General features: G+C 43.1%; 1 protein-coding gene across 6 annotated transcripts in view; it reads right to left on the bottom strand.

The window, feature by feature from the left end:
* EDA (ectodysplasin A) overlaps positions 1 to 9,361 on the bottom strand; it is a 288,904-nt gene extending 279,543 nt beyond the window's left edge. For all 6 annotated transcript variants that reach the window (XM_019747910.2, XM_019747911.2, XM_074323702.1 and 3 more), the window contains exon 1: positions 8,768 to 9,361. In XM_019747910.2, the coding sequence (XP_019603469.1) occupies positions 8,768 to 9,172 (405 nt within the window). In that variant the 5' untranslated portion in view covers positions 9,173 to 9,361. The remainder of the gene's footprint in view (positions 1 to 8,767) is intronic.
* Positions 9,362 to 12,184: the final 2,823 nt, after the last annotated feature.

Here is a 12,184-nt window from a genome sequence, read left to right as displayed (position 1 = left end):
TTGTCACATTTTACATCTATCCATATTGTGTATCTTTTAACATATTTTTAGTATAGTTATTTTAATACTTTTGTACTTTAACTTTGTATACTAGAAATAAAAGTGATTTAGCCACTACTATTACAGTAATACAGTATTCTGTATATGTCTATATACTTACTTTTGTTTTATACTTTCTTATGTTACCATTTAGGTATTTAATTTTCTTTCATTTCAAGTTGATAAACTCCGTTTAGCATTTCATATAAGGCAGGTCACCTTTTATTTGTCTAGGAATGCCTTTATAAATCCTTATTTTTGAAGGACAGTTTTGAAAGGTATAGTATTCTTGGTTGGCAAGTTTGTTTGTTTGTTTGTTTGTTTGTTCATTTGTTTCTATCAGCACTTTAAATATATCATCCCACTTGCTTCTGGCCTGCAAGGTTTCTGCTGAAAAATCTGTTGATGAATTATCAGGTGAATCTTATAACTCTGTTTCATTAGGGTCAGTTTCTGGAGATTTAATGTGTTCCTTTGTTTGGAACATCTTTGCTGATTCTTCATTTTGCTTGAATTTCTTTGTTGGTATCTGCACATTACACAAAGCAAGCACTCCTCCCAGTCTTCATGGACTGGCCTTGTATAGGAGAAGACCTCCACCAATCAGCCCTGTCAGAAATTCTGTGGGCTTCTATCAACTCTTCCACCCCTCTAGGGAAAAGGAAGCAGCTGTGGTTTTTGTGTACTCAACTCTGTGCTGAGTGTGTGTGTGTGTGGGGGGGCAAATTGGCATTTGCCAGTCCAAACTGCCATCTCCATTCTCTCCCAGGTGGCTAGACTGTGCCAGATCCATCAGATCTCCAAGACTAGCAAGACAGATGCCAATTCTTTGGGCAGCCCCAGAGAAGTTGTGGCACTGAACACACAGGTCAATTTTTCCATACCAAGGAGTAAGCTGAAAGCTGGGAAGTTTCATCCACTCACTCTATGTAAGCAGGGAGGATCTATGGCATCTGTCAGTCCCAAGCATCATCTCTGTTCTCCCCCAGGAGGCTAGACTGTGCTGGACCCCTCAGAGCTCCTAGACTTGCAAGTCAGATGCCAGTTTTTTTTTGGCAGCCTTAGAGAAGTTGGAGCACTGAACAGACAGCTAGACTCTTTCCTTCCCCAGGCGAATGTTGAGAGCTGGAATTTTTTGTCTTCTTGTTCTGTGCTCAGCAGGAGGGTGGATCTGTGGTGTTTACCAGCCCAAGCCACCACCTCCATTCTCCTCTAGGCAGAACACACAGACTGGCAAGACAGAAGCCAGTCCTAGAAAACTTGAAGTTCTGGGTGTGTGAACCAACCCCTTCCCTCAACTAGGAGAAGCTGGAAACTAGGGGTCTTTTCCTTATTATATGATGCTATGCTGGTAGCAAGGACTCTGGTGAGAGGGTGCCCAAAATCTCCCCACAGGCCTCAGTGAGTCTGCTTTCCTGTTTGCTCCAGGTACAGAAACCTTTCAATTAGCTCCTCAATTTCTTACAAAGGGAATTTGTCAATGAATTGTTGCTGAATTGGTGTGTTTTTTGGGGGAACAGGTTCCAGGACTTTCTAATCCACCATCTTGCTGACATCATTCTGCACAGTTACTCTTTTTGTGTGTGTGGAATGTGACACACTGATTCTAAAATACATTTAAAAAATGCAAAGGGCCAAGAACTTCCAAGATACTTTTAAAGAAGAGGGAAAAGGTGGAAGGACTTGATTTACCAAATATCAAGAGCTTACTATAAAGTCCAGTAGGAGTATGGTATTGGAGCAATGAGAAACAGACTAATAGAACAGAACAAACTGTTCAGAAACAATCTCACACATGTGCAGACACTTGATTTATTACAAAGGTGACACTGTAGAAAGTGGAGAAAAAGACATTCTTTATAATAAAAGTTACTAGGTCAGTTAAATATCTATATGGAAAAGATAAAGCTTGACCCCTATATCTCACCACATACAAAAATCAGTTCCAGATGGATTATAGATCTAATGTGAATGGCAAAAACATAAAACTTCTAGGTAATAACAAAGGATAACATCTATATGACTTCAAGGTAGGTAAATACTTCTTAAATGGAACACAAAAAACAGAAATCATAAAGGAAAATACTGGAAAACGAGACACATTAATATTAAAAGCTTCTGTTCATCAAAGGACACTATAGATTTGGAAAGTGTAACATAAAAAAATACAAAAATTGTTCATAGCCAGGATATATAAAGAATTCCCACAAATCTATAAGAAAAGGACAAACAACCCAATTAAAAAATGGGGGCAAAGTACTTGTATATGTACTTCACAGAAGAAGACATCCAAATAGATAACAAACATATAAAAAGGAATATAACTTCATTAATCTTCTGAGAAATGCCAATTAAAATCACAATGAGATATTACTACAAACTCACCCACCAGAATGGCTATAATTAAAAAGAGTAATGATAAGAAGTATCAGCAAGGATGTGGAACAACTAGAATTCATATACATTGCTGGTGAAAATGTAAATTGGTAAAATTACATAAAAACTGTCATTATCGGGGCAGCCAGATGGCTCAGTTGGTTAGAGCGTGAGCTCTGAACAACAGGGTTGCCCATTCGATTCCCACATGGGCCAGTGAGCTGCGCCCTCCACAACCAGATTGAAGACAACGAGCTGCTGCTGAGCTTCCAGAGGGGAGGCCGGATGGCTCAGTTGGTTAGAGCACTTCAATTCCCACATAGGATGGTGAGCTGTGCCCCCTGCAACTAAACATTGAGAACGGCGACTGGACTGGGAGCTGAGCTGCATCCTCCACAACTACGTTGAAGGACAACGACTTGGGGCTAATGGGCCCTTGAAAAACACACTGTTCCCCAATATTCCCCAATAAAAAAACTGTCATTATCAGTAAATTTGAAAATATGCATTCAGAATGACCCAGAAATGCCAATACTAGGTATATACTCAACAGATACTCAAGTGCATATAACAAAAACATGTATGATAATATTCATAACATCATTATTTATAATAACCCCAATCAAGAAACCATCCAAACATTCATTATAAGCAAAATGAACAAACTGTGGTATATGCAAACAAGGGAGTAATATACAAAAATACAAATAAAAACTACAACGACATGCAAGAGCATGACGTATATCACAAACAGTGTTGAGAGGGAAAAAAATACACTGATTTTATTTATATCAAGTTCAAAATGGGCAAAACTAATCTATGATGCTAGAAGTCAGGATAGTCATTAACTTTAGAAGAGAATGGTATAGAGATAGGGATGGACCGAGCATAAGGTGGGGGTTGTGAGATGTTAGTTCTATTTCTTGACCTGGGTTCTGCTAACATTAGTATGTTCGTTTTGCAAAAATTCATCGAGTTGTACAATTATGACCTATGACCTTTGCTGTATGCATATTATATGGCAATAGAAATCTTTTTTTAAAAAAAGAAAAGATGAAGAGCTAAGTGATGAGCATTTATAGAGTAGTCAGATAAAGATGGGACTCTATGAGGGCCACACTACAGGCAAGGCAAGTGGTTTCTCTTGGTATTATTCTTGGGGAGTAAATGGCTTCAGAAGTTGTCTGTTATAAAGAGAGCTTCTCGATGCAGTAGTGACAGATAAATTACAGATTATTTTTCACATGATCTAAGACAGAAAGAGAGAGATAAGAACTAAAAGCAAATAAAATAAAATATCAAGTGATACATTCCAGAAAGCTTTTTGCACCATCTTAGAGGTAATATAGCTAAGGCTCTTTTCCATTTCACTTTCTAATGATTCTAGAAACCAGTGAAATATTGCCAGTGGAACTATTTACTCACCTAAGCAGAGCTGACAATTCACAGGGTTAGCAAGTCCTAAGAAAAACAGGCTTCTTACATAAAGAGAAAATGTCTTTGTTTCACATAAATATCTCCAATGGCCCAAAAAAGTATTCAACTCAACAAGTATTTAAGTACCCTAACTATAGCAATCACTGTGTCAGGTATTATGAAAAAAGACAAATAAGAAGGTAGATTTCTGAGGAGTTGTAGTATAAAGACACAAGATTTATTAAACAAAACAACTGCCACAACAACTATAGAGTGATCCTAAGACAGGAAATGGCGGGTGGGTTACAAGAGTAGAGTTATTGAGAGAGAAAATGAGATGGGTATAATGGAGCCAGTTGATCAAATGCCTTGAAAGTCACACTGAAAAGTCTAGATTTAAATCTATAGGAAACTATTTTAGCTGGATCCCACATCTTTAAAAAAAAATTATTGGATTTAATGATTCCCTGTTATTTTCTTCATCAACCAGCCTTAATAAATAATGTCAAATCTGAATACAACGATGTTCTATCTAGTTAAACCAAGAGATGTTTTGTGAAACGTTAAGGTTGACTTCTGTGACATCAACTCAACTAATTAGGAACATTCCAAATATCCCCAACAGTCCAGAATAAACCCTTATTGAACAACCTAGGAGCTCTGTCAATTAAGTTCACGAACTTGTTGCAACAATGTTGCTAACCTTTTTTAATATCAGAGGGATTATTCATTATGAATTTGTACCAACTAGACAAATAGTTAACCACGTTTACTATTGGGAAGTGCTGAAAAGGCTGCATGAAAAAAAGTTAGACGACCCGAACTTTTCACCAACAATTCATGGCTCTTGCATCACGACAATGCACCAGCTCCCACGGCGCTGTCTGTGAGGCAGTTTTTAACCCAGTAAACAAATAACTGTATTGGAACCATCTCCTTACTCACCTGATCTGGCCCCCAATAACTTCTTTCTTTACCCGAAGATAAAGGAAATATTGAAAGGAAGATATTTGGATGATATTCAGGACATCAAGAGTAATACGACGACAGCTCTAATGGCCATTCCAGAAAGAGTTCCAAAATTGCTTTGAAGGGTGGACTAGGCGCTGGCATCAGTGCAGAGCTTCCCAAGGGGAGTACTTCGAAGGTGACCGTAGTGATATTCAGCAATGAGGCATACAGCACTTTTTCTAGGGTGAGTTCGTGAACTTAATTGTCCAACTTCATACATACTTCTTAAACCTTAGAGCAGGGGTGTCCAAACTGGGGCCCGTGGGCCGACTGCGGCCCACAATCCATTTTTAATTGGCCCGCAGCAAATTCCAAAAATATATTTAGTTTACTTAAATAAACCAGGTGAGGCAATACGTACTTCACCTCGAATAAGTGGCCTGGCTGTTTGTGTATTTTACTGCATATGGCCCTTGGTGAAAAACGTTGAAAAAAGTTTGGACACCCGTGCCTTAGAGTCTCAGTTTAGATTATCTCTTGGGGCAATCATTTGAATGAGATACTACTCTTATTTGCCTTCTCCTTCAAATAATCTTTCAGGTATTGAAAGATATCTAATAACTAACACAGTGTCTGGCTCATAGCAGGCTTTCTGTTTACCAAACTAGATGGTTAAATTACACCAATTCATTAACCTTAGTCATCTCTCTCACGGTTTAGTAGACTTGGATTAATTATATCCGTCTCTCAACCACTCTCTCTCCAGACTGGAAAAAACAACAACTAGAAAGTCTCTCCACCCTTTTGATTAATTTGATGGAGTTTCTGGGGACTTTTATCAGTTGTTACATTTTCCTGCAGGAGCAGCTATGAGAATTTCCTATATGACTGTGGATGTAAATCCACTTTTGGTCTTTTATATGGAAAAAAATAAGGGTTTTGTTTTGTCATTGTTCTCAACACCCTTCCTGATGATGCCCACTATATTGTCTTTGAGGACCACAATCACAACTGGGCCAACTTCTTCACAGAATGATCAACAGTGATTTGTTTTACTCTAATAATCACATTGTGTATTGTCTAACTCCGAGACTAATGAGATGTTTCTCTTGCGATCATCTCCAGTGAGTATCCAGATAAATCTACAGGTACTCCAGCCGAAGGAGACACTGATGATTCCGGGTCTGAAGTGACCCTCTCACTTTTTATCATCAGCAAATCTGTCCCTAATGGGGAGGCTTTTCTGTAACAATTTCTTGGGAGAACTTTGCTGATCTCTCTGCTATGTATCCTGACTGCCCTAATTTTCTTCTGTATCTTGTTTTACAAGTTTGTAAATTGAGGGATAACATACATACATCTTCAGTGGTTTCTAGATCCGTTTCTTGAGTCATAACTGAGCCCATCGTATCATAAGCGTGGATGGGTTTGAATGACCTTATACAATGAAGTAGCTCTGACTGTTCTGCGCACTGGGTCTCAAGAGATCTTCCTGCAATTTTTTCTCATCAGTTTGCCTTCACTCCTTGCAGACAAACTGGTGAGAAACCTAAATGTACCGCCCATTAAAGGGTGTATTATTTTTATCTTTCTTCCTTTCTACCTAAGAGTTGCTGTAACAGCAACTGTCTGTGTTGGAAAACTAAAATATAAAAATATGACCTACGTGGCCAAATCCTACAAGGCGGTTTACTTCCTTATTTATGAATCAGAATCTGTCAGCACAACTTAGAATCTTGATTGTCAGCAGATACTGCAATTAAATATCCTCGCAAAGCCAGCAGAGGGTGCACCAGGGCACTAGAAATTTTACCCAAAATGTAGCAGTATCAATTTAACTCTAACAGCCAATCAACTTTTTCTCTTTTTGTGCTTTGGTATACTAAAGATAAACTTAATTTGAATCTGGGCTAAAATTCCTTCAAAGCATACTCCAATACTCCTGAAAGTGAAGTTCAGGATGAATAAGGAATACATGGTTAAACTTAGTCTGGCCAAACTGTAGGTGGAATAGAAGAAGACCTGAGCCATCTACTTCGTAAAAGTTCTGCTATGGAGTTCCACCCCACTCTCCGCAAAAGGTTCTGGGACATAGTGTTCTTTAGGGGAATGGGCACTGAACTGGGAGTCAAGAGACCAACTTCCATTCTAATTTTGACCATAGTTGTATGACTTTGGACAAATCACTTCCCCTTAAAGCCTATATGTTCTCCAAGGGTATCAAACAAAATGGATTTGTAGAGTCTCGTCCAACTCTTAAAAAATGGATTCCAATTGATGTCAGCAAATGTAAAGAGCCAGGATGCTTGCTTCTACTACTCAAAAAGATTAGAACAGAGAGAATAAAGGACAGAAGATAGGGAGCTGTATTTAAACCTAGACAGAACTACTTGAAGCACTATGCAAACAACAGGCAACTAAGTGCCATTACAGACCTAAGAGAGTCCTGCATCATCACAGAAGCCCAACAGTCCAGCTGTCCTGCTAATCCGCAGCCTATAAACATCGGTCTGTCCATTCCTAACGCCAAAAAGCCTTGGCCACCATTTGACTAAAGAAGTTCAAGTCCTTCATCTTTTCACAGAATATCAATGTTTAGCTGCTAAGTATTTCTACTGGGCATTGGAGGGGGTGGTGGATAGATAAAGGGAGCCAGAATCCTAGTTAATTATCATTTAGCTACAGTGTTTAAAGTTTCAAGTATGAGAAGCATGTCTACTGATTCTCTTCTTTGATAAGCTGTTATATAAGTTGGAGTGTGCTAGCAAGAACTTTTAAGGCTCAGGGCAACTTTACAATGCACATTACAGAAAACGTGTCAGTCTTAATATTCCGGTATTATCGTGAATGTGACACCAGCTTTGGATGGGTGGTCAAAGTAGCAAAATAATGTTTACAGAGTATGACAATGACACTGGATGTGGAAGTAAATACAGAAGGCCTGGGTCCCTCACCTCAAGGAACTTAATTTGCACAAATTACCCCCTTACCCAAGAGGAACAAATTCACTATTATTCTTTAGCCATCTCAAAAGGATTGGTGGATGCTCCTTTTAAGTTTCACATAAGACAAAATATGGAGGTCAAGAGAATACTTATTTTAAGTGCACTAAACGTACTTGAATAAGAGCTAGAAAAAGTAGAAAACAAACACTGAAGCTAATAGTTTGCTAACAAGGGCTAAACATCATTAAGATTGCAAAAATAAAACAAACAACAACAAAAAACTGGTCTTGAGAGATTACTCCTGAGGAATTTATTCCACTAGTAGCTTCCGGTTCTCAAGCTAGCAGCAGGGAAGATACTTCACACCGTCCCTCTCCATCCTACTCCCGAAAAAAGTCTGAACCGGCATGCAAAGGGTGAGTTTTATTTCCATAGATTTTTTAAATTGCTCTTTAGAAGTTGCCTAGCAAGACGGCATATTTCTACCAGAATTCCTCAGGGGCGCCGATCCTCACTAGAACACCGAGGACAATCAGTCTCAAGTTGCAGGTAAGTGTGAACAAGCCCACGTTCTGGTCAGCGCACAAGGACCTGCTCTGAAAGTACCATTAAAAGTTGTTTCAACGGGCGTGGAGCAGTTACTACAGCTGTTTACAGCTCCAATTCCAAAGGGGAGCCTGCTAGTGCTGGCATCAGCTCTGGACACGAAAAAACAAGCACCGCGGGCAGAGAACCTCACCAGGAGCGGAAGGGCCAAGCTGCTGCCGTTAGTCCGCCAGAGGGGCAGCGCCTGCACCTCCGCGCCGCGGCCGGGCCGGGAGCGTCGCCAACTTTCCCAGAGGCAGCCTGTAGCCGGGGGCGGCGGGCGCCGGCCAGAGCTCCCAAGCCCAGGGGTCCTTAGGAAGTCTGGGTTAGCTGGGCCAGGGACCGGGAACAACCTGCCCTGGGGCAACCTCTCTCCGGCTGGCGCGCCCCCTCCCTGGTCCTGCCCTCCAACTAGGCTCGAGGTGGCAGGGTCCCCCCCCTACTAGGTGACTCACCTGGTGCACGTCCTGGGAGTCTGGGGGGAGTGTGGTTTCTCCCGGTTCTAGCGGCTGCTGCTGAAGTGACGGCTGCCCAAAGTGGCGGGTGATGGGACCGTCGGGGTCCAGGCCACCGGGGCTGCTCAGGGTGCCAGAGGTGCCAGGAGTGCCAGGGGTGCCGGGGCCGCCAAGGCGGGACTCGGCTCCCCGTTCCCGCCGCAACTCGGAGCGCAACTCTAGGTAGCAACACAACGTCAGCAGGTGGAGGGCCAGCGAGAGGCCAAAGAATCCCAGGAAGAGCCGGCAGCTGTTCCCTTCGCCCGCCCGGGCAGGGGCCCCGCGACAGCCACAGTTCTGGCTCCCCCGCTCCCGCGGCGCTGCAGCGGGCAGGGGCTCCCTGCGCTCTACCTCGGGATAGCCCATGGCCTCCGGAGACGCCCACTCTCTGAGGCCCGGGAGCCGCCGCGTCTGCCTTAGCCGTTCACGACCCCTGACAGGCGGCTACTGTCCTGCCATGGGCTGGGGGCTGCAGGGACCCGTTCCAGCGCGACCGAGGCTGGGCGGGACGGAGCAGGGAGCAGCCGCATGTGCAGCTCCACTCCGAGGGGTGGGAAAGGGAGGAGGAGGGGCGGGAGAGGGGCGGCTCGGCCCGCCGAGGGAATGAGGGAGGAGGCCCTGGCCGACCCCGCCCCATCCCTCGAGCGGCTGCTGGGGCACCCAACCAGCGGGCCCGCCAAGCCTAGGTGCCCCGCCCCCTTTCGTTCCACCCCGGGCTTCCAGCCGTGGGGCGGGGCCTGGGGGCGTGTGGGTTCGCCTCTGCCTAGTGGCCCCACCCAGTTCTTCCCGCTTGCCCCGTTCCAGTTGGTGATTGCCTTTGTCGTTCATCCCTGGACTCCGCCCCAATTTAACCCTTTAGCGCCAGTACGGGGAAGGGGAGAGAGGGAGGGGGGAGTCTGAGAAGAATTGGTGAACCTTGGAAAGAAAGTAGAGCAAAGAAAAGGAGGCAGAAACTAGTATTAATAGAAATGTTTGCAATTAACTGCAGTTGCTAATAACATCATCCAGTACTTATCTGTTGCTTTCAATCTTCAAAGCATTTAACAGACGTTAAACTAATTAAAACAGTTCTGGGTTTGGAATGAAACCATGCCTGCTGTGTTTGCAATCCAATGGCGCGCCAAAAGAAAAGGAGACTCAGGAGCCAGGGAGGCACAGGGGGTGAGAATGGGTTGCAACTGAGGCAGCCCCACTCCTGATGTGCATCTGGGGCCTCAATCTAAGTGAGGAAGAAGCCCACCTGTGCCGGGAGGCACTGAAGTGATGTTGCCCCACGCAGGGTATAACAGTCCCCTAGGATTTCTTGATATACTAATTAATTCAACAAATATATATTGATCCCTTTACAATGTAGAGAGTGCTGTATGAGAGAATCTACAGCCAGTATATTTCTCTTCTTCCACCGCAGAAGGCATTTTGAGTGGAGAACATGTGCCTTCAATGAGCAAATGGGGAAACTGAGAGACAGAATGAGGTGGATTTTTACAAGGGTGGCCCACAGAAGGACCAGACAATATTGGCATCTCAATTTGCAGGCAACTGTTCTGGCCTCTCCACCCCTCCCTTCCTCTCCCTGGAGTAGTCCCTGGGGAAGGTTCAACAAGTCAGCCAAATGTTCCAGATGTACACTGCTGCAACCGCAGCATCTTCAACAGCTGCGCCAATCAGAAAAGGGTTCAGAGCAAAACAACAAAAAGAGTGGCAAACGTCAGAACAATAGACCCTGAAGTGAAGGATGGAAAGGATTAGTTGAGTTGCCATTGACAAGAGTTACTAGTCTGAGATTCTAGACAGCTACATGACCATTGAGGGAGGGGCGGGAGAGGTTATGTATACTTCCTGGCCACTAGGCACTCCCAGTCCCAAGTTATGAATAATTAGCAGTTTTATTGACTTGAAGAGAGTAGGCCTAAGTAAGAGCTAGGCTGGTGGGAAAGAAGAAAAATAGAGGGAATACAAAAGAAGAGAAACAACAAAACAGAAACAAAGCATATGGTGGGGAGGTCAATCTGGAGAGCACAGAGGTCAAAAACCTTACATATATTAGCCACAGCCAATTTTTCCTCCAGACACTCCAGGCCTGTATTCATGAAATATCAAGTTTGCAAAGAATACCACCATCACGCAGATAAGAAAATAAAAAGGGGCCTTTAACAACTCATCTCAAGTGCTCCTTGTGCAGTCTAGGAACTCTAGATGCTAGGGAAACTGCCCGGCTGATTTACCTTAATTATCACAGCCCAGAACTATTAGAAATAATGCTAGACTAGGAGTCAGTAGACCTGCCCCTGCCACTGATTTGCTGGGTCACCCTGAGCAAGTCTCTGTGCTTTTGGGGACCTTGGTTTTTCCAACTGTGAAATGAGTAGTTTGAACTTTAACAGCTATGACATTGTGTTTTACCTGTGTCATCATAAGCTGTGCTAACTCGGTTGCATACACAGTTCAAAAAGGCTGTCCCTTCTCCCCCAAGTGAAAAGGGATGAGATAACAGCCATCTCCTGCTAGTGGTGCTCAGGGACCTTACTGGGCTCAGCTTACCATGTTCTACCAGGCTTTCAATAGCTTGACTAAGACACTGGGTTGCACCGTTGCCCTCAGAAGGCCCTACAAGTTGCATTTGCATTTGACCTGGGACCTCATCTTGGTTCCCCAGAGGAAGAACACAAGGTTTCATATGCAGCAGAAATGTTGGAATGGGACAACATAGTTATCCCATTGATGTACATAGTTATTTGTTAGAGTTTTGAAGTGTTATTTCAGTCAGCTGCTATGCTTCCATAAGTATCCCATCCTCTACAGCATAGGTCTCAAAACGATAGCCGGCAGGCCACATCCAACAAACAGCCATGTGTTTGGTTCAGTGTTGGCTAAAACTCTGAGTTAAAAAACAGTTAATTGCCAGCATTTAGAAATTAGGAGATTTTACATGAAAAAGTCCGATATCCTGCTTCTCTATTAACAAATGAGAAAGTCTGCTAACACTGGATCCACATTCCCATATGGCTGCAGTCAGCTAGAACTGCCCCCTTAAGAAAATCGTGAGTAATCGATTTCCACACAGTCATCAGGAAACCTGATAAATTCTTCAAGAATCAGATCATGTGTTCCCTCTGGTTTGGCCCAACAACTCACTTCAAATGGACTTTCCTTTATGCTTTCACCATATCCTGAGCATATCTCAATGATATCCCTTACCACATTGTATTCTTATTTCTCACCACTAAACTGTGAACTCCCTGATGGTAAGAACCATGTCCTTTTCATTTGGGTAGTCTCAGTACCTACATAGCACTTACCACATAGTAGGCACCAGTATTGTTTGTCAAATGAATGGGGCATGAAACCTGCTACTGTAACCTAGACTACCTAGAATTC

This window comes from Rhinolophus sinicus, chromosome X, assembly GCF_036562045.2.
Source record: "Rhinolophus sinicus isolate RSC01 chromosome X, ASM3656204v1, whole genome shotgun sequence".
NCBI classification, from domain to species: Eukaryota; Metazoa; Chordata; class Mammalia; order Chiroptera; family Rhinolophidae; genus Rhinolophus; species Rhinolophus sinicus.
The sequence above is the reverse complement of the archived record's forward strand: the minus strand, read 5'-3'. Positions and strand labels throughout refer to the sequence as shown.